A 24,421-nucleotide genomic window follows, 5' to 3' on the forward strand; every position below is an offset into this window, starting at 1 on the left:
CTTATAATATCTTTGACATGTTTCAAGTCAAATGTGCTTGCACATGCTTGTAAGTAGGCTTAATCAAAAGCTGGCGAAAAAACAGAATTTTCAAAAAAAAACAACAAAACCATCTATGACCTATAGGAACCAAGATACCATTTTTTTTAAATCACATTACAAATTTCCATTGTTTATTAACGTTAAGAGCTGAAAAATGAATAGATTATAAAGGAAGATCAAAATTTTGTAAAGCATTTTATAGGTGGTACATATCAAGAAGAAGTAAAAAGCTTTTAAAGTAATGGTATTTGTAAAATGCCGTCACGGAAAAGTGGACGGGTGAACTACAAAAATAATATTTATACTTGTTAGCCCCTTATCACCATTAAATGAAATTATAATAAAATTAATTATTTTTTGTATTTTAAATTTTAAATGTATTTTAATAATTTATAATTATTATTATATAGTTATATAAATAATATACCTACCACACAATACACCAACCCAACAAGAAGCGAAAGCTTTGTCGGTACCTTTGATGTTCGGAGGACAGAAATTTCTGAGTGACAGTGACAGTTAAACTACTTAGTACACTAAGAAAAGTACTGAGGAAGTCGTTCAAAACTGTAGTCAAATTATAGTTACACTGAGCAACGAAGTAATTATTTTTTTAAGTAGAATCTGTTTTGTATGAATTGGATTTTTTCTATAAAATTCACTATAACTTATATATTAATTCTGTACTGATAATTAATTAAAAAGGTCCTAAAAATATCGATTGGTTTTTTTTAACAAACAAATTAACGTACTAAAAGTATTTTAGTACGTTAAAAAACACGGATAAAAAGCAATTGATTTTGAGAGTTAATTTCAAAATAGAGATGAAAAGCAGTCGATTTCTATTACTTTGTATCTTTTTTTTAAGGTTAATAAAAAACTTCATCACTCAAAATCTATATTTTTGACAAGACTTTTTTACTTATCAATACAGAATTATACTCTTGAAATTTCTATTAACTATATCTTAAGTTGCTGACTTTTTTTGTTTCTTTTTGAGGAATTTCTTTGAATGTGAAACTCTGCAGCTGCGGCTAGAATGACTGTATACTTCTTCGATTTCTTTCTGTGCATTTGGGTCTCTGAAACTTCTGGTTGCACTGTACTAAATTCAATTCCCCAGGACATATCAAATTTATGGTAGGAAAGGGCAAAAAGTTGTAATAAAACACAATAATAATACAAATTTATTGTAATTAATATACACGTATACGCCTTCGATTTCTCTTTCTGTACATCTGGGGTCTCTGAAACTTCTGGTTGTACAGTACTACATTAAATTCGCCTGGATATATCACCTTTGTGGTAGGGAAGGGTAAAAAGTTGTAATAAAACACAATAATAATAGAAATTTATTGTAATTAATACTAATAATAATGTTTATTTAGGAAGCTTACATTATAATATAGATTTACAAGAAATAAGCATACTGAACACTAAATAAACATGAAATATCACTGAAGTAGAGCTACCATAAAAGTAGCACCCCTTGTGCGTGAGACTAAAAGAATATATATACAAACAAGCAAATATTTAACAAATGTATAAATATAAACAGTTACATATGCGCATTTAAAAAATATAGCATGTGACATAAATATGTCAATAAATTCAAGAAATGTTGTCGTTGGTAAACAAAGTCTATTTAGATTAGATATTTTTTATTTATTACTATTATCAATTAATCAGTTCTTCACAGAATTGTGTTGTTTTGTTTCCAATCCATTGTTTAGTTTCATATTTAGATCTATGTTTTTTATAACTCTTAATTTGTTTTAAATTCTCTGGTAAAGTAAGAATTCTCTTCTTTAAATTTTCAGTTTATGTACCAAATCTATCATAGAATTTAGGTAATTGATCTGAAAATCAGTTCCCTCAAATACATTTTTAAATTTGTTAGTATTATTCTTCTCAGTAGAATTTAAAATATCAAACAAATTATTAAATTTTTCAATAATTTCTATTATTCCCAATGCATCTGATGGAAGAATACCAAGAGAAATATATGTATACATAGAACTAACAACAGTGTCACTTAAAATTTGAGATGTTAGTTTTACTCGCAGTTTTTCAAAAGATGTATGACATATATGGGAGTGTGTTAGTTTTGGTGCACACTTATAAAACTGCTTTTTATCTTCATGATAAAAAATTTCTATAGATGACCAAGATGTTTTTTTGTCATCAAAATAAAAAACATTATTAATTAAGTTAAGTTAAGTTAAGTTCTAGTGGCTTTAATTAAATGACATGGATCAAATATATAAACAATTTTTTGTCCATTGACATCATATTCTAAATTATTTGGAGAAATCCCCAGTAATTTACTCAATTTTAGAAAATTCGATTCCATATCAGCAACAAGACAATTCACATGAATAATATAATAATAATAAAATGAACGATACACCTGAATGAAACAGTTTAGAAATACATTCTTTTATAATAGGAAGAAGGTGATTTGCTTCAAAGGTACTCACAAAGAAATATGTTAGTTGTTGTTTCCAATTTGAATATAAGCCTCGAACCATTATCACAAGTACATTTTGTCTAACTATTGATTCCTTTTTCCCATTTCCTATATCATATAGACCAACAATTTCGTCACGACCTGTATCAAAAAATAAATTACTTTTAATAGACATTTCATCAATACAAATACTACAGTACTTGTCCTGACATATCATTGTGTTCACTTTTAACTTTAGGGCATAATATTTAGTCATTATTCAAACCAGGTTTACAGACCAAATTTTCAGTAATTTTTTGAAGACTTCGTTTTGAGGGCAAATACAATATTCTTTCCATAAAAGCATAGGCTCTTGGGCCCAAAAAATATAGTGTTATGCAAATTGTTTATATTCATCAGAATACCTTCTACTTTTTGGAGGTTTGGTTTTTAAAATTGCTTGAGCTTTCACTATTTGTGCTAGGGGCTTGTTTAATAACTTGTCACACATTTGATAAAATTTATTTAAATAGGTTTTATCATCTTCCTTCTTTTTGGAGGAGGTACATGCTTTTTTACATTCGTACTTAAAGTGTTTATTTTCAACCTCATTTTGCATTTTCGTGGTGTACCACCATATAACTTTGAGGAGGTTTGGGTTGCAGCTGATTGTGCATATGGGGTGAAGGATTGTGGAGTATGGGGCCTGGTAGACACTTCCTGCCTATTAACATCAACATCTGAAATATAAAAATATATATTTAATGACCAAATATAATATGTTAATGCTTATTAGTGATTAGTTGAATGCATAAGACAGTTGTAGAAGCAATAAATAAAATTACCTGTTACCAGAAACTCTTCCATCAAAGTATCAGATATACTATGTTTATCATCAGTTGGATTTTTAATGGCAACTGGCTGCACATTATCTATTTCTGTTATACCTAAAACCACAACATAAATATTACTCAGTATGTAACCATAAGATATACCTAATGTTCTTAATAAGGCTGCTAAAAAATCATTAAATTTCACAATTCCAGATCCTGTTTATATTATGAAACACAACAAACAACTTATATAAGTAGATACTAATTTTTATATGACTTTTATAATGAGCCATTATAATTGTGAATAAATAAAAAGTATCTACCTCTACTTTCCAGCCTTATGACTTTCTTTAATGGTTCGTCTATGTATTGTGAATATTGACTGTGCGAGAAAATCGTAGGATATGCTTGTCCAAATAAGGCCTTCCTTTTGTTTCCTTTGGACATGTATACCAGTTCAAAATGTTTCTCGCACATTTTATAATTATTATGTAAATTATGTAGGGAGGTCTCATCTCTAGTGTAAGGAATAGACGTGTGTAAATTCTGCTCCATAATAATTTCAATTTTTGGTTACTGTGAGTCGATAATTGTGCTGATTTTGCGTGCACTGTGTAATAGAAGAATAAAAGTGTTAATGGTAATTATAGCAGACATTGGAAGAGAGGTAAGTGCATAACCTCTATAAATTTAGGAAGGCGAAGGAAATTTTATTTACTCTCAACACAAAAAACTAAAAACAAAACCGGCCCAGGTAATTAACGCTAATATATTAGTTATATCAATAGTCAGTGTAATCCAAAAAAAGAAATCCTATCAAGAATCGAACAAGCAAGGAAAACATTCATGAGCATTAAAATATTTTTTACAAGATCAGACCTTAGTCTACAGCTTAGAATCCGAATGATCAGATGTTACGTTTTTTCTGTCTTACTGTATGGCTGTGAAAGTTGGACAATGGACTCTGAAATAGAAAAAAGAATAGATGCCTTTGAGATGTATATCTACAGACGAATGTTGAGGATTCCATGGGTACAAAGAGTTACTAATGTTGAGGTACTTCGTCGCATGTGTAAACAAAAAGAATTACTAAGAATAATCAAAGAGAGGAAAATGCAATACTTGGGTCATGTGCTGAGAGGCGAAAGATATGAATTACTTCAAGTTATACTGGAAGGAAAAGTACAGGGCAAAAGATCAGTAGGAAGACGCCAGAACTCGTGGCTGAAAGACCTAAGGAGATGGTTCGACCGCTCATCAGCAGAGATCTTTCGCGCAGCAGTTTCCAAAACTACAATTGCCATTTGGATCGCCAACCTTCGAAAGGAGACGGCGCAATGAGAAGAAGAATATTAGTTTTAAAGCTAGAGGTGGGCGTTGCTACATGAAACCGTTCCAAAGTAACTGACAATTATTTTAATTGAAAATTAATTTATCCAGGAAGAAAACGTGAAAATAAATTACTACAAGCTACTGCTTTAGAGAACCATCTTCCTTCGACGCGTTGAGTGGGGAGGTTGGCTCTATCGCGAGTAGTAGCAGTAGAAATATGGATTCAGATGATAATACATCCGATGACAATCGGAAAAGAAATAGAGAAGAAGAGGAACTGTTATTTGGTCCCAGTAAAATAGTACAAAGAAGCCCAGTTAAAAGTCACAGAGATGAAAATAATATAGATCAAATACTAAATATGATAAAAAATTTAACAATAGAGTTACAAGAATTAAAAACTGATATAAAAGAAGTAAAAACGGAACAAAAGCAATACAAAGAAGAAATGAGGGAACTCAAAACTGAACTAGCAGAACTAAAACAAGAGAATAGTGAAATCTGGAAAGAAAATTAACAAATCAAAAAGGATCTGAATGATACAAAAGGACGGCTTGAAAGGCTGGATATAATAAGAAAAGAAAATAATGTGATAATACAAGGAATGGCAATAGAAACTGGAGATAGAAGAATACTAAAAGAAGTAATAGGAAATTTTATGACAAAAGAGCAAAATATTACCGTAAATAAAGAAGAAGCTGTGAAACGAGGAGATAAAACATGTTTAGTCAGACTGTCAAACAAAGAAGAAAAAACAAAAATTATGGAAAACGAAAGTAAACTTAAAGAAATGAAAAAAGAAAAAAAATATATAAACGATGATCTAACGACAGAGGAATTACAAATACAGAAGGAAATACGAAGAATACCAAAAAATGAAATAAAGAAAGGTAAACGTGTCAAATTAAAGTTAACAAACTGATAATAGATGGTCTAGAAAGGAGATGGAATAGAAATACCAACCAGCTGGAGGACAATCATGGAGGTGGTTCAAAAAACTAGCAAGGGATGAGAGGATGCATTATTCGTTGACGGACGAGGCAAAGAAACAGAAAATGACTGCAGTTAAACTCGGGTACAACAAAAGTGAAATAAAGAAAGATAGACAAGAAAACAAAAATAAAAGACGAAGACAACAGAACAAAAAAAAATAAAGGGTTAAAAAAAGCACATAGAATTTAAGAACTATGCTAGCTTCAGGAAAACTGCTAGAAATAGGAACAGAGCTCAAAAAGTATAAAATAGATATTGCAGCACTGCAAGAATTACGCTGGGAGGGACAGGGACAGATTGATAAACAAGACTTTACAATGTTATATTCAGGAGGAAAGAAGCAAGGGCAAAAAGGCGTGGGATTTACGATACTAAGGCACCTAAGAAAGAAAATTATAAATTTCAAGCCAATATGCGAAAGTATGGCCTATATTAGAGTCAACAACAAACCATTTAATATATCAGTCTTGAATTTATACGCCCCCACAGAAACAATCAATGCAGACGAGAAGGAAATCTTTTATGATAGGGTCAAAGAGGAGATAGAAAAAATACCCAAAGAAGATGTCATATTTGTATTAGGAGACCTCAGTGCCCAGATTGGAAAAGAGGACTTTTTACAACAAATTGCAGGAAAGCATACAATACACGAAAACACGAATGACAATGGGCAAAGACTATGTAATCTAGCAACAAGAAGAAATTTGTTAATAAGCTCAACAAAATTTGAACACCCTAAAATACATAAGGTAACATGGAGGTCACCAGATCAGAAAACATATAGTCAAATTGATCACATAATGATTAATAAACGAAAACAATCGTCAGTAGAGTAGAGGCATAGGAGTACCGGTACGGAACGAATACCTATATACGTTAAGCTTTACAGATGATCAAGTAGTGATTGCACAAGACCAAGACGACATCAGCTACATGATGAAGAAACTACAAGAAGAATATACCAAGGCTGGCCTAGATATTAATCTCGCGAAAACAGAGTACCTATCTACAAGTGAAGAAGACATAGAAGATCTACAGATTGATGACAACGTAACAATCAAAGGAAATTAGAAATTCAAATACCTGGGGTTTATAATCACGAAAAAGGCAACAACAGAGGAAGAAATTACACAAATATTAGGACAAACAAGAACAGAAATCCGACAACTTAACTCAGTATGGTGGGATAGACACCTAAATATGAAGACAAAAACGCAGATTTATAAAACATTAGTGCGAAGTATTATGACATATGGGGCTGAAAATTGGATCATAAACAAGAAAAACAGCAGTAAGATAGTAGCAACAGAGATGGAATGCCTGCGAAGATGCTGCAGAGTAACAAGAATGGATAGGAGAAGTAATGACGAAATAAAGCAAAGAACATTAATTGAAACAGACATACTAAACATATATAGAACAAAAAAGATTAAAGTGGTATGGACATGTAAGAAGAACTAGCGACAGCAGATGGATAAAGAGAGTAACCGAATTCCCATAGGAAAGAGGAAAAGAGGACGACCCCGAAAATCCTGGAGGAACGAAGTAGACGACGCCATGAGTAAAAGAGGCCTAAATGATGGAGAATGGAACACAACAGAGAGTGATGGAAACGGTTGAGCGAGGGAAGGCAGTGAATACTGTAGAATCTCTAAATATGTATATATATATATATATATATATATATATATATATATATATATATATATATATAAAACAATCGTCAATAAAAGGTGTAAGAACGTTCAGAGGTGCGTGTGCAGATTCAAACCACTACATGGTCACAGCCACTATAAGACAAAAAGTTAAAATTGAAACAAAATAAAAGAAATAACATAAAGAGTGGAATGTCAATAAAATGAGTAATGAAGAAGTGAGAAAAAAATATGAAGAGGCAGTAACAGTTCAAACAAAAGAGAAATATAAAGCAGACGATATAAACACAGAATGGGAGACGATCAAAAAATCAATAGAAGAAGGTGCAAATATGCAGATAGGTAAAAGTCAGGCTAAAACAAAAAACGGATGGTATAACCAAGAATGTAGAGAAATAACAGGAAAAAAAGTACAAGCCAGAAATAAATGGCTAAGAACAGATAAAGAGGAAGACAGAGAAGAATATGAAAAATTAAGAAGGAATGCTAAGAAAGTGATAAGGCAAAATAAAAAAAGATGGGTAGACAAAAAATGCAAGAAATAGAGCAGGAAAGAACAAACAGAAATACGAAAAGTTTTTACAAAAAGATTAAAGAACAAAACAAAAAATACAAGGGCAAAACAAACGGAATAAAAAATAGAGAGGGAACAGTGATAATAGAGGACCAAAAAATACAAGCAAGAATGGAGAGATTACTACAGAGAGCTCTTGATGGAGGAAACAACAGAAGAAAAAATGCATAACGAGGAGTAAACGGTGCACGAAAAAGAAGCAGATGAAGTAGATGAAATAGTATACGAAATATATAAAAATATTAAATAGTAGACATCGAAATTTCAAAAGAACCAACATTAGAGGAATTGGATGAAGTAATACAGAGAAGCAAAAATGGAAAAGCCCCTGGTAAAGATGGAATTAATATGGAACTAATAAAATACGGAGGAAGGGAACTAAGAGGAAAAATACTGGCACTATTGAAAAATATATGGAAAGAAGAGAAAATGCCAGGGGATTGGGAGGTAGGGCAGATCATAATAGTACATAAAAAAGGAGACCAACAGATCTGTGAAAATTATAGAGGAAAAACGTTACTAAATACAACATATAAAATATTGACATCAATAATAAAAAAGAGGTTATCAAAGATCACAAAGAAGACAGTAGGACAGTACCAATGTGGATTCACAGAAGGAAGATCTACAATAGATGCAATACACACAATAAAACAAATAATGGAAAAAGCAAACGAGTATCAATTAGAATTGGAAATGTTATTCATATACTTCAAACAGGCATTTGATTTAATTAAAAGGAACGGATTAATGATAGCACTTAAAAAATTAAAAATTCCACATAAACTCAGAAAGTTAATAGAAATGACAATAAGAACTACAAACATAAGCATAAAGACACAAAGAGGAGAGATAGAGGAATTCATATCAACAACGCTATTTAATCTAGCATTAGAATATGTACTACGAAATATAAATAACGAAAATCTCAGAACAAAAAGTGGTCAAATAATTGCATATGCAGACGATATTGCTATTATTGCAAAGAACAGAAAAATAATGAAAGAAATGCTAGAAGAAATAAGAAAGAAAGGGGAGGTAATGGGGCTAAGATTAAATCAAGAAAAGACAAAAATATTAAGATTAGGGAAAAAACCAATGAAAGAAAAAATTAAAATAGGAAGTTCTGAGTTTGAAGAAGTAGAATACTTTAAATACCTAGGAGTTACAATAAGCAAATCCGGAGAAAGGAACTCCAAAATAAAAGAAAAAATATTAGCAGCGAATAAAGTTTATTTTGCAAACAAAAGATTACTTAAAAGCAAAACACTGACTAAGAAAACTAAGATGAGCATTTATAACACCATAATTAGGCCAATATTATTATATGCAGGAGAAACAATGACAATGGTTAAAAAAGATGAAGAAGACTTAAGAATAGCAGAGAGAAAGAAGTAGTTATAAGTAGATGGAGTTAAGGATCAGGACTTCCGGTCCTGATCCTCACCCCCATCTACATATACAGGATTAAGACTTCCGGTCTTGATCCTTACCCTCCCCCACTTATACAGGATTAAGACTTCCAGTCCCGATCCTTACCTCCCCCATTGCTTGCTGAAAGGATTACTGATAAAAAAGTCCTCCTCCCCTAATGGATCACTGAGAAAAACCTAGGATAAGATAAAAATAAGAAAGGATTATCGGTAAGAACATTTAATAAGAACTTTCAATACTTTCACTAGCACAAAATGTGGCAGTCTCACTCAAAATGGAAAGTAGTTTTTCTAGATAAGGAGAGATTTAAAAAAACTATATTTATTTATTGGGAACATCCATAGACCTGAGCGAAGTGTACCGCCAATCAAGGAGTGGGGGCTGCTGTCTTAATCGGATTTTAGATTGATACCGCTCTCTTCACTATTATTTAACTTTGGCAATAAATTGCAAATATAGCGCCTATTTACTGTCCGTTGGTGTGTTTTATGCTAAGTACAATAGTTTTTGAGTAATTTTTAATAGCATACACCGGTGCACATTCATCTACGCACGATCACGTCTATAGTTGATTTTTAACTTTTGAAATATGAGGACGTGCATTTTTTATACCGGACGAGAAAGTACGACTTTATGCCCCCAAAATTAGAACGTAAAGTGCGGAATTTATGCCCAGTGTGTTAGGTGAAAAATATAAAGATAGCACAAAATAGTAAAAGGTTGAAGTAAAAGTACAATACAAAAAAATGATTAAAAATACCTTTTATAATTTTGTTTTGTCAGTTCAAAATTCAACCTACCAGAATGATTGGCTTCTTATAGAGGGGTAAACAATTGTCTTCTCCTTCTTCTTCCTCTTTATAAGCAATTCTGCTTGTTGATTAACGGATTAATACCTCTATGAAAGGTTGTCACTCCATCTTTTGCGCGGTCGTCCGATACTTCTTCTGCCGATTGGTGACTTATCTCTTGCTATTTTGACGACACGGGTTTCCTCCATTCTGCTTGTGTGGTTATTCCATTATTTTTTTCTATTTTATGTATATTCATTTATACACTGTGTACGTTACATTTTCTTCTATCTTTACTTCTCTTTCGGTCTCTCAGCGTATTTTCTGTAATACTTTTCAGTACTCTCATCTCTGCCGTTTCCAGTAGCCTTTGCGTTGTGGCTGTGTCGGGTCTTGTTTCTGAGGCGCAAATCATTATTGGTCTTACACTGGTTTTATAAATTTTTGACTTCATCTCAGTGTCAATGTGTCTATTTCGCCATATGTATAGTGTTATTAAGGCATCCTATCAGTCTATTTGCTTTTTGTACTTGATATCTCACTTCTTTGTCTAGGTCTCCATAGCTAGACAGTGTAATTCCCAGGTATTTTATTTCCATTACTTGTTCAATACTGATGCCAACAATTTCTATTTTACATCTGGTTGGTTCTTTGCTGACTACTATTGTTTTAGTTGTCTGAGATGAGATAGTCATATTAAATTATTTTGCTCAAATGTTAAATCTGTAGACCAGTCTTTGCAGATTATCTTTATCTTGGGCTATCAATATTGCGTCGTCTGTGTAACAGAGTATTTTGATTTCTTTGTTTTCCATTCTGTATTTTCTTCCCTTGTTAACAGTTTTAATGATTTTATCCATGATCAAATTGAAGAGCATGGGGCTCAATGAATCCCCTTGTCTTATTCCGCTGCCTATTTCTATAGGTTCTGTAAGTTGTCCGTCTATTCTGACTTCCATTTTATTATACGGAAGATGGATTGCATCTTTGAGTCTTAGTCTGTCAAACGCTTTCTTTAGGTCAATCAGGCACAGAAATGCTGGTCTATTATACTCTAGTGATTTCTCAGTAATTTGATTTATAACGAATATTGCATCTGTACACGATCTTTCACTACGAAAACCCTGTTGTTCATCTGCTAAACTTTTCCTCTGATTTATTAGCACTTGTAAAATTTTAGTTGTAAGTTTTAGCGTAGTATTTAACAAGTTTATATCTCTGTAGTTTTCTGGCTGTTTTTTATCTCCTTTTTTGAATATTAGAATTAATTCGCTCGTTTTCCATTCTTCCGGTATTTTATTGCGTTTTATAATTTTAATAATTAATGTTGTTAATTGTTCTGTCATTGCTGCTCCACAATATTTCAGTAACTCGTTTGGTATCCCGTCTGTAAACAATTGTGAAGGTGGTAAATGAATTGCAAAAGCTTTGCAGCATACAGTGATATTTAAAAATTACTTTTTTTATTTTAAGCTAAGCTACCACGGGTTAGTTGAGAGGCAAAAAATTAGTAAAAATCGAGCAGAATCATGTGGTATTTCAAAATTTTTATTTGAATTAACTAATTTAATATTCAAGCTTCCGCTTAATAGCTTAATATTCACTTCCCACAATTAGTAGTTAAGAAGTGAAAAATTAATAAGCAAAGACACATATACCGTAACAGAGCGTAGCAGAGGGTAGCAGAGACACACACACACACACACACACACACACACACACACAGAGGGTAGCAGAGACACACACACAGAGGGTAGCAGACACACACAGAGGGTAGCAATTTTTTATTTTTTATACTTTTCTGTATTCGTTTCTTAGTCTCTGTCTTTATATAAAGGCGTATAACTTGTGTATTTTTTATACTGTGTGTATTCGTTTCTTGGTCTCTATCTTAGGTTTCGTCTATAACTTGTATTTTTATTATTATTATTTTTCTTTGATAGTACGCACTTCGTAGGTTAAGAATAGACGCTATCTTCACGTTGCGTAAAAGAAGAAGAAGAATTGATGTTGCGTAAAAGAAGAAGAATTCGTAAAAGAAGAAGAATTGACGCTATTTTCACGTTGCGGTTAGGTTAGGTTTGGTTAGGTTACGTTAAGTTAGGTCAAACGTAAAAGAAGAAGAATTCGTAGCAGAAGAAGAATTGACGCTATCTTCACGTTTAGGTTAGGTTAGGTTAAGTTAGGTTAGGTTACGTTAAGTTAGGTCAAACGTAAAAGAAGAAGAATTCGTAGCAGAAGAAGAATTGACGCTATCTTCACGTTGCGGTTAGGTTCGGTTTGGTTAGGTTACGTTAGGTTAGGTCAAATCTGGGGAAATCTGTGTCAGGGGTCTGGGGAAATTTGCCATATTCTCCATAAGGAGAATTTTTTTCCCGCTTTTCCGAGCGGTTTTTCCCCAGAATCTGGGGAAAAAAGTGGAGCGAAGTGGTGCCTTATCTACTGTGGTAATAAATTTGTACAAACCTATCAAAACACTGTGGTACTTCACGAATATATATTTTTTAATTCTGCTGGCCCGAATATTTAGCTAGCAGGAACGTTTGCAAATAAAATTGCTTTAGTGGTGGAAAATTATCATGGTGGTGAAAGTGTAACAAAAACTTACCAGAACACTTTTTTATTTCAATTATAAGTAGAGTAAAGTGGAATATAAAAAAATCGCCATAAATTTTAAACTAACAGAAAAAATAGATTTTTCGTCACCTTCAAATTTGTAAAAACCTAGCAGAACACTGTGGTATTTCATAAATAATTTTTATTAACTCCGCTGGCTCGAATATTAATCTAGCAGGAACGTTTCCAAATAAGATTGGTTTATTGGTAAAAATTATCATGGTGATCAAAGTTTAGTCTAAACTTAACAGAACAGTTTTTATTTCAGTTATAAGTAAAGGAGAGTGAAATTGTTAAAGAATATTTTTTCACCTTAAATTTTAAATAAACAGAATTATTGGCTTTTCATAAGAGGCAGTTGAGGAGTTAATAATTACTAGGGTGGTAATAAATTCGTTAAAACCTAGCAGAACACTGTGGTTCGGATTCGAAGTCTTGTGTCTAGATCTCGCCTAATGAAGAACTTTTTTATTTCGATAAACGTCTTCCTAGCTTGTTCAGGACCTCTTTCGTCAAAGGACCTCTTTCGTCGAATCACAAATTCATTAGTGCAGCCAGGTATCTAAAAAATGACACGATTTTGTCATGTATTCGGTATTTGTAATTTGGAGAAAACTGTATGTTTCATTTTGGTGATGTTCATATCTAGGCAATAACGCTAATAATTAATGTAGCTTAAAAAATATGTTTACTATAGAGAGATGTTGTTTCGTGCAAATTACATTAGGCGGTCACTTCTGTTGTTTCTATTGCCAAGTCCAAAGTTTCCAACGGTATTTTTTATTGCTCCTGCTCCCACTTTTGCATTGAAATCCCACATCATGATCGTTATTTCACCTTTCTTCGTCAGTTGCATAACCTCTTCTAATTCGAAATGGAAGTTTTCAACTAGGTCCTCGTTATTATATTTCATACGGGCATATATGTATATATATATATATATATATATATATATATATATATATATATATATATATATATATATATATATATATATATATATATATATATATGTATGTATATCTATATACCTACAATGTTCATTACTTTGTGAAATGTGTTGAGCTCAGAACCATCACGCGATCCGGAGCGTAGCCACTCTGTTGTAGTGAGTCGGATCGTTATTATCATAATAGTAGAAGACTATGTTTTGCATTTATTTCGCCGGCTCGGGCCATCGCACTTCACTCAGGCCTAGAATATTTATATTCAATCGGTACATTTTCATGTCTACACTGGAAAATTTTAATGCTGAATGCAGACTGTGTACATGTAGCAGTTCTGATTATTTTATTGTATATTTGAGTTTTTGGACACCGGGAGATTATTTGCAATCTCTTCCCACTTAAGGGGTCCTCCGGACTAAGGATCCTTTCTAAATGTATGTCTGCTATTTTGGGTAATTTGGAATACTCCAAAATTTTTTAATGCTGTGGTTTCTCGTTGCCTTCTACATCCTTATGTAGTTGACAATTACTCAGTTCCTGCTTCTTCGAGACTCATTTTTCAGCTCCAGAACAAAAGAGTACCTTCCCCTTACCAGCTTGTATGCCCGAAACCGTTGGTCAGTAAGTGTGGGATTGCTTATATCGGCAATCACTCGGTGAAATTTTTTTTATAACTGGCTACCCTTACTTAGCTTAGCCTGCAGACCAATGTAGATGTCTGGGTGTGGCATATGGAGCCGTAAGGAGTTAGGTGTCTTATGAGGACTAGTGATCAAGAACCATCTCCCATCCATGAGCTTAGACACAGTCGTTCCAATTACATAACACAATCCTACACCACTGTGACATATACATAAATCCTTTATTAGTGTTTAAGTTGTGAACCTCACAACAAATGTAAATTTTAATCTTTTAGTAAGTAAAAGAAATAGTAAATTTTGGAAAATCTAGTTATTTAAATTAAATTTAAAGACATAAATGTTTTATTCTTTTTATTCATATAATGAAAAACACAGTTGTATGTATAAAAAATAATACCAGAAAAATAACGCTTTATTTATTTTTATGTTCTGTATAATTTAATTTTTGTTGTCTTCGTTTAGACGGAACTATAGTAATATAAGTGAGGAAGCAAAAATAATAGACACTAACAAATAATATATTTTTATTCCTTTTGTATAACTAGTTAAATAATACTCATGACTTCTTTTAGGGTCCAGATTTTCCAGTATATCCAGCAGATCTAAATGGTTACCCCGGTATATGGGATTCACATCACTGCATTTCTGCCCAAAACAGTGCTTTGAGTGGATATCCCGACCTCTTAACTGCATTTAATTCGGATCTAGGTAAGAAAACGAAGAAAAATTAACTACAATTTTAAAATTAAAAATTGTTTATTTGACGCCGCAGCCTCCAAACGTGTTTTTAAAATAAATCCCCCGATCTGGAGGACTAAATTTCAAATAAAGAATTTTCAATTTGATAAGAGGTAAGTACCAAAAGAGAATGAGTTCTGATTATTAAAGATAATACCACAGTTTAACCAATTTATACTACGATAATTCAAATATTTCTAATACACATTAACAAAGGTTCGCGTATTTATTAATATCAAGCTGTTAATAATTATAGAATAGATTATATAGGCTTTTTGATAATGTTTTTGAAACAAATAAACACATCGATATGCCACAACAAGAGGCAACACATATTTAGGGAAAAATTAATCTATGTGTTGGGATAAAAGGAATAATAAAACAACACTTTAATAAATAGTATCCTTTATTTTATTTATTTATGTATTTTATGATATAAACACCATTTTTGTATTTCTGTTTACATAAATGAGAATGTTTTTTTCAATCAACTCGCCCGATTTGAGCTGTTTATTAATGAAATAATTTTAAATTACAAAGTGATAGATATTGCAAAAATTAATTTCGCATTATTTTAATAGTTATATACCACTTATCAAAATTCTAATATCTACACATAGACAATATTAACGAAATAATAATTCAAGATAAAAAAAAACAAAACAAAATTGTTTACATTAATAGTTATAGAAATTGATTGTAACATTGTTTTCATGACCTAAAATAAGCAATGTATGTATTGCGAAACACTATTGGCACTGGTTGAGGTTGTTTTGCTATCGAATACGTATAAAAAACGCGTGGTGTCGTTAATAAACCTTCATCTTCTACCTCACTATATTTTTTTGGTTTGCATTTAGATATTTTTGGACAAAATGCTTACTGCAAGGAAATTTTTTTTTAAATCGGGTAGCTCCAGACTTTCCAATGCAGCATTACCTACAACAATATTATTATTAACACAACTTAAAAAAAGCAACTTTCTGCACAATAAAGTAAAAAAAACAATTTAAGTTCTGTATTCAAAATATAAATAACTTCGCAGTTGTGCCAATATATGTTTATATATATATATATATATATATATATATATATATATATATATATATATATATATATATATGTATATATATATATATATATATGTATATATATATATATATATATATATATATATATATATATATGTATAAGAGTAAGAAAAAAGAAATCTTTTAAATAGGAAAAAAAAGATCCCATAGGACTATCAGAAACTAGTCCTATGGGATCTAGTCTTTCACCCATTCTAAGTAGCTATGTCATGGATGATGTTATCAGTGATTGTGATTGTATCAACAATTGCACTTTTTTCATTCCTTTTTTTTTAAAGATATGTAGATGATTTAGTTTTGGCACTTCCTAAACACAAAATTATTGAAATAGTCAACATTTTCAAGTATCATAATCAACATATACAATTTACAGTTGAGGAAGAGATAGACAATTCTCTAGTTCCTTAGAGTAGGTTTCAAGTCCAGTGCTTTATACAGGCTGGTGAATTGTTTGCAGTTGGTAAGTTTGGTATGGTTGATTCGTAGTCTTGTAATAGTCGATGCTTCTCTTATAGTTATGAATTCTAGAGAGAGATGACCAATAAAAGATTGAAGTTTATGAAAAGTTGTTTTGCTCTTTTGTTCTAAGTTTTGTCAAGTATCCTCTACAGACTTTTTTAAAACGAATTTCGAGATTCGTTAGCTAGTTGAATTGGCATGGTTGGTAGCTTCTTTGGCACAATGATCTGCTGTTTTATTACCAGTAATTCCGGTGTGAGAAGGCAGCCATATGAGAGACACTGTTACATCGTAAGCAGAGAGATTTTGGTATTATGTCATGAATGTTTTGAACTAATAGGTGCTCAGTGAAAATTGTATTGACTAAATGGATATATGAAAGTTAATCTGAACAAATAGTTTAGAACAAAGGTTAGAAGATTCAAGTTTGTTAAAAATAGTGAGTGAGGTATATATTGAAGGGAGATCTTTAGCCCAGAGGGGAAGTAAAGGTAGAGGAAATGAACTAGTCAGAAAAAAGTCAATATTTTTAAGTAGTGGACAAATTAATTGAGGTATAGGTTTTATGATAAGGTGTTGGTTATTGTTAGTGGAAGAAGACGGCACTGTGGCAATTAGGGAATGAACGGGATTAAATGGATTTGCGGATGTTGATGCAGCATACGAAAGTAGAAGTGATTATCGTCTTGGGTAGAAGAAAGTTCATTTTCACGGTATACACTCTCAATAGGACTAAAGCGAAAAGCGCTCAGAAGTAGTTTTATTGGCACCCCATTGAAGATGACTGAGTGATAATCTTAGTTCGTTAGATTTACTACACTTTGTATAAGTTTATATGAGGTTGAGACAGATTTAACATGGCAGTAAATGATTAGGTCATCAGCGTATTGAACATATTTGATGGGAGGCAAATTTCGTTGATGGCAAGAATGAATAAAGTTAAACTTAATACAGATTCTAAAGGCACACCTTAATTTTGAGGAAGAGATTGAAAAAGTTTACCCTTGGCAAGGACTTTAAAGATTCTTTCAATTAGATATTTTTTTACAAATGAGAAAATATTACCATTTAAATTATAGTGGGAGATTTTGTCAATGATTGCTTTTCTGGAGATTAAATAAAATGCCCCTTCAATGTTAAGTACAGTTGCTACGACATCTTGTTGATTATAGATTGCTTAAGAAATGTGTGTGTACAAAAAGGGTGTACATATGTGAAATTATGAATATAATTTCGGTTTATGAGGACTGTATTACATAGGGCTGGTTCAAATAAATTAGGATATGTGGCAAAAGGTTATACAGACTATATCAAATTAATTTTATATAAAGTCTTACCAATTCTTCTGCTGCACATATACACACTCGCGGTATTTAGAGGCTTTCAGTCGCGGTTGTTCTTCATACGGGGAAACTGTCCGGTTACCGGTTTCTGAAGACGTGTTTCGCGGTACTAACACTTAGATCACGATATAGAGCACATTTTTCATCTGTACACGATTAAAATAGTATTTTCGGTATTTTTCGCGTAACTACATGCGAGAGAGTTAGAGTGGAGAAAAAGCGCGGTAAGTCTGTACCAAGCGATAGATAGCGATAGAGAGATTATACGTCTGCCTAATAAGACTCAGCAGACGAAAGAAAAGACGACTGTTTCTAGCAACAGTCAGCAGTCAAGTGTACAACTGTCTGTATTTCTAATGGAGTGGGGTTAAAATGTGAGTAGGAAGGGTTGGAGAACGGGAAATAATTGTAAAATTGTGGTAGAATGGTAGCTAGTAATACAGCGAAAAAATGACATGTCATGAAGACAAAAACGATTTGTCTTCATGACATAACCCGTTTGTGTTCGTTTGTTCTTTGTAATGATCTTTCTTTTATCTTAGTATAGATTAGGGCAAGATCTTTCATTAACGATTGTCAGCGGTATGTCAGTAGTAAATTTACTGGCTTCATTTAGAGGGTCGTTGGTGCCTAAGGAATTTTCGAGAAATTTTTCAAGATTATTCTAGAAAACCCTAATTTTTGTGTTTTTATAGGATTTGAGTGCAGCTTTTAGTTCAAAATAGTTTATACGAGAGTTTGGATAATTGGTATCTTGTGAAACTGAGGATGAATAATGAAAGGGCGAAGGAAGAAAAGAGTATATATGGTTAGGTTCAGATTTGTTGCAAAACTTTTCTTTTAAATTTTCTGCCAGAATCTTGGCTGTCTCTTAATTGTCAAGGATAACCTTTCGATTAAAAAAGAGATTGGAGATTTTAAGGTTATTTTTTATTAACAATTTTTTTTCCACACTGGGCTAGTATTTGAAGTACATAAAGTTTTCTTACTTAATTAAATATCGTGTCTAAATTTGGCAAAAGATGAAGTAAAAATATACCGAGAGCAGAAAAAATGAATAAATGCGAGAGAAATAGAGAAATTCTATTCATCATGTATGCTGTGATTAGATTTGACATCAGATTTATCAGAGGATGCACTTATATATACTCTTGTAAGTCGGAGGTAGGCTGTTCTTTTAACTTTTTTAAGATTCTAGTAATACGGTTTTTATTGATCTTTTCCTTGTACCTATGTAGAGCTGCAATAAGTCATTTTGAATACCATCTATGTTGGAGGATTTTTAAGCTTCTTGTAGTGGGGTGATACATTCAAAAGAGTTCTCAAGAAATGTAATAAGTTGCGTGGAATTGAGTGTAAAATTAGTCGGATTATCTTTGTAAATCATTTTTATAGCGGAAATATAATATCCGATTATATAATTTTGATACCACCACTTTGGGTGGTATCGAAAATGCCGAAGGAGGAAAAGAACTTAATAGAGCAAGAATACCGGATGAAGATAGAATGTTAGGAGTATCAGGAGGACTGTCATTGAAGTGTCCCCTTTTTTGTCCTACTGCCAAGATGGGCTTTGAATTAGTACGACGAGGGATGGATAAATCCATAATGGCAGCCAGGATGGGTATGTAGTTAACGGAGATGGACTCAATTTCCGAAGATAGAAATTCTTTTGATGAAGTTAAGGATTTAGGATTAAGGACTCCTTAGAGTCAGCTGAAAATGAAAAAGAGGGAGGAGCATTAGCTGCAATGAGTGTGTGATCTGGTCAACTGGAGACTTTGCAATCATACCCCACGGTACGACCCGTAAGCTTACAAAGAAAACACTATAGTCTGTCAGAGAATAAAAATATTTTAAAGGATGTATTTTCATGGTTAATTAACAGAGAAGATTGCACTTCGAAGTTCACCTTGTCAGGGATTACAAATGTTACCCTAGGAAAACTCCTGATAATATGCCTATTGATCATCTGATGTTCCGTATTTTTTAGGGACGTCTCGATTAGTGAATGCGGAATGAAGGAGATACATTTGAAATAAGGATTCTTTTGGTCGCAGAAAGAAGCCTGCAGATAAAGATGACGGTGAGAAATTATATATGACGTTAGGTGTATAGTGATCAACGATGTCGGTAGAAGTGAGGAAAATGCGGATTCGATTATTCGAAATGCGAGATGTAAAAGTAATATTTTTTGGATAAACCATTTCACACATTTCTATAATATATTTAAATAAAACAGTATTCAAAATGGAGTGCATGACAATAACTTGTTCCCTTTTAGGAAACGAACGGGAGGAGGTCTAGAGACTGCGGCAACGACATATGATTTTGGGTTGGAATTGAAGCTGTTTTGTGTAAATGTAAATATTTAATTGCTGTTCATGATGTGTAGTCCTGGTTACCCAGACCGTAACACAATACCTAAATGTGAGTACCTAATGGACCCTCTCCCAAACTGGAAAGAAAGAAAAAAGGATCTCACCTATTTCTTGGGATTTTCACTGGTTTTCTTTAATTACACCAATATAGCCGCAATTAAATTCGACTATTGAAATATAAAACCAAATTTGATACTTGTTTTCTTATCACATTGTGATTAAAGAACTTCGCTTCGTATTGTTAACTCGTCGATGAATTTACTTTATCTGTTTAACACTGTTTAAATCTTTAAAATCCGTGAGGAACTTTAAAAAGGGTGTTTAACCTTTGACAGTTATTTGACGTTTTTGAATCGATTATTTGAAGCTTTATTGTAAACTTCTACATTTTATTAAAAAACAGTTTGAAAAAGTGCTTTTTAGCTTCTAAACATTTATACTACTTTTGATATTTTTCATGTCATACGGCTGTACGTAGGCTCAATGAAAAGCTGGTGTAAAAGCACAATTAAAAAAAACAGAAATTTCCATAACCAATAACAAGAAACAAGCTGAGATATTGCAGCGGACAGATCTCCCTTGCATTTTTCTGTGGCGATATTTTACGATTACCATTATTTTAATGTTTCAAACTAATTAACTTCTTCACTGTGTATGCCATTGATAAATCGAATATAAAATTGAGATATTGTTTTACAATGTGTTCAATTTTCAGCCTTAATATTAATAAACAATGAAAATATTTGCAATTTCTTAAACAAGAAAAAAAATGCTATTTGATTTCCTCTGGGCAATAGAAGGTTTGGTTTTTTTTTTAATGTTTAGCTTTATAATGAGCCTAAATACAAGTGTAACACATAAAAAAGTCAAAGTTATTAGAAATTTTTATATGCTAAAAATTTGTTATTCTTCAAACTGATATTTAAACACAAATTTAATATAACTTGATATTTGTTTTAATAATTTAAAACGAAGCCATAAAAATCGATTTCTATTTACAAATAACCCTAGGAGTGACTGGATAAGTACAGTTTTTTAAATAATCGGACTCCTGGATAAACAATTGAATAACTCATAAACTGTATGGTCGTTCTGTATGATATTTAGCACCCTTTAAAAACTCATTAACTGCCATAATTTTAAATAGTTGTATTACATATCGTTATGCAAAAAAGAAAGTTATTTATATGTATTGTTACGATAAATTCTGGACCCAAAAACGGTAAATATGTTTATTACTGATATGCTATTCATTCAGTCTTTTCTAGGTCATGACACATGATGCTATAAAACAAAGTTCGAGGCGAGTCGATGGGAAATCCAGTTTGCCCTTACCGTTTCGCCGTCCAGTCTACTCAAGAAGGTTTTAGACTTTTCGAGATAACGGCGATTTATGTATATAAATAAAACATTTTTATATGAAGGAACAGTTAATTCTGAAGACCCGCGGCCCGCGATTTTAATTGTTACGCTCGCCTTTAATAAATTATGTATTTTTAGTGAATAATAAACTTATATAAATTATCGTGCTTTTTAATAAATTAAAGTAGGAACAATATAATAAATTGAATAAAGAGAGCAGTTAAATAAATATCATTTCAATGGTGTCGAAGTGAAATCAAAGTAAATTAGACTTATAGTAATCAATCATAACGTGTTGTTCCGAAGAGAATAAAATAAATTGTGAAAATGACTACGATTTATGAGCTGACAGTGACCAATTTAAGAAGACATCTTGAAGACAGAGAATTAGCTTCTACCCGGAAAAAGGCTGAGTTAGTCCACGACTAAACGACTAAAGAACGCTTTGCTAGAAGAAGGACTAGATCCAGAGACTTATATATTTGAAGATGCTGTCCTCTCGTCGATTTCGAAAGTTTCTGGAGATGTAGCCAAAGTTTCTGGTGATGTAGCCAAAGTTCCGGTGATATCGCATCATTAGAGAACAAAGTTTCTGGTGATATTTCGAAAGTTTCCGGCGACATCGCTTCTTTAGAAGCAAAGTTTCTAACGAGATTTCTTCTCTGGAAAGCAAAGTTTCTGCTAACATCTCTAAGTCACTTCTGAGATATCTGATCTTGACGATAGAGTGTCTTCGTTAAAAAACCAAGTTGCTGCCGATATGTTGGCCTTCGAAGAAAAGATATGGAAAGAGATGGAAAGGAAGATGGAGGAAACAGGGACAGCAGAGAGAGGAAACACCCGATTACAAATAGAGACAAAGAAGACGAGACGAAATGTAAGTTGGAAATACGGCCGAAATTTGAAGGAAGTGGAAGTTCTGTCCATGTGAAAGTCCCAACTTTCGACGGAAAATCGTCATGGAACAACTACATGAAACAGTCGAATCAGCTGCAAGAGCGAATGGATGGTCTGAAAAAGAAAAGGCTGTAAACCTGACTATCGCTCTTCGAGGAGATGCCTTAGATGTACTGCAGACCATAGCCGTAGAGGAGACGGATGATTTCGAACAACTGAAGAAGAGGTTAAATATGCGATATGGTCACGAACATTTGGAGCATGTATATCAGTCACAGCTTAAAAATCGAAGACAAAAGAAAGATGAGGCTATTCAAGAATATGAGGTAGATATTGCCAGATTAGTACGATATGCTTATCCAACACCTCCCGAAGACATGATGGAAAAGTTGGCCGTTCAAACGTTTAATTGATGGTCTTCGTGATCATGAAATGCAGAGAACACTACGATTAGCTCGCTGGTTGATGTCTTATCCGCCGCCCTCGAATATGAGTCAGCTACGCAGGCCTCTGGCGGTTACAGTAAAGTTAGGACTGTAAAAGAGGAAGGAGATGAAGATAAACTTGATCAGCTCGTTAATATGATAAAAAGCATGACATACAAGAAAACGAAGACCATCAGATGCTGGAATTGTGGCGAAATAGGACACGTACGAAGCTCCTGTAAGCACCCTAGGTACGACGTAAATCAAGAAACTCACCATCAGGAAAACTAGAACGGGTTAGCCTTAGGGGGGCAGCTTCGACCCAGAACTTTTCCAAAGACCCTCTCATACTAATAGCTTCTTTGAAATGTCGTGAAGATAGTGTATATGTAGATGGAGAAATAAATGGTAAAAAACATACGTTGTTGGTGGATACCGGAGCGACCAGAACCATTATACGCCCAACAGTTATAAACAGCCGTAAGAAACTGTTACCAACGAGGTTGCGACTTTGGACCGCTACAGGTGAAAATGCCAACATTCATGGAGAAATCCAGGTACAATTGGGAATTGGAGCAGAAAAGTTTGTCCATACTGTTATAGTTGCTGACATCGAAGAGGATGTTATATTAGGAATGGACGTAATGAATATGCATAAATTCCAATTGGATTTTAAGAATAAGGTAATCAAAGTTGGCAACGAGGAGGTATTTCTCCATCCACATAATGACAACACTGTGCAAGCAGCCATTAAAGAAGATACAGTCGTGCCTGCGAGAAGCGAAACGATCATAGTAGCGCGGCTACAGGGAATTGTGGACGAAGGGAGACCTGTTATGATGGAGCCTTGGAACCACGACGATGACGTTGGCCGTGGAATCATAATTGGAAAGGAATTGGTGACTTCGACTAAAGAAATTCCTGTGAGACTTATCAATGTCAACGACTACCCAGTGACCATAAAGAAAGAGACAAAAGTAGGAACTTGTGTACCTGTGACATCCATAATCCGTCAGGCGACAACATCTGATAATTCCAACGACAAATTCGACCAAATGGTTGCAGTTGCAGGACAGTCTCTGAATCAGATTGAGAAAAGGAAATTAAGGGAATTTCTTCGGCAGTATCGTGATATTTTCGTACCGAAAGGAGGAAAGACGGGAAGAACTACCGTTGTTAAGCATAAAATTGATACTGGTAATGCTAAGCCAATTCGTCAAACAGCTCGACGATTACCACAGGCGAAAAGAGAGGAAGCTGAAACGATTGTTCAGGAAATGAAGAAAGACGGGGTGATAGAACCTTCTACGAGCCCATGGGTCTCTCCGGTGGTCCTGGTTAAGAAGAAAGACGGAACGACGAGGTTCTGTGTGGATTACCGTTTGCTGAACAACGTTACCAAGAAAGATAGTTGTCCT

General features: G+C 33.1%; 1 protein-coding gene across 3 annotated transcripts in view; it reads left to right on the top strand.

Moving 5' to 3' along the window:
• Positions 1-24,421, top strand: part of LOC140436905 (protein Fer3-like) — a 242,164-nt gene that overhangs the window by 14,332 nt on the left and 203,411 nt on the right. For all 3 annotated transcript variants that reach the window (XR_011950321.1, XR_011950320.1, XM_072526072.1), the window contains exon 2: positions 14,880-15,015. Coding sequence is in view for 1 of the 3 variants with exons in the window: in XM_072526072.1 (XP_072382173.1) it covers positions 14,880-15,015 (136 nt within the window). In the remaining 2 variants the exon portion in view is untranslated. The remainder of the gene's footprint in view (positions 1-14,879; positions 15,016-24,421) is intronic.

Source organism: Diabrotica undecimpunctata, chromosome 3 (genome assembly GCF_040954645.1).
Source record: "Diabrotica undecimpunctata isolate CICGRU chromosome 3, icDiaUnde3, whole genome shotgun sequence".
Taxonomy (NCBI): Eukaryota; Metazoa; Arthropoda; class Insecta; order Coleoptera; family Chrysomelidae; genus Diabrotica; species Diabrotica undecimpunctata.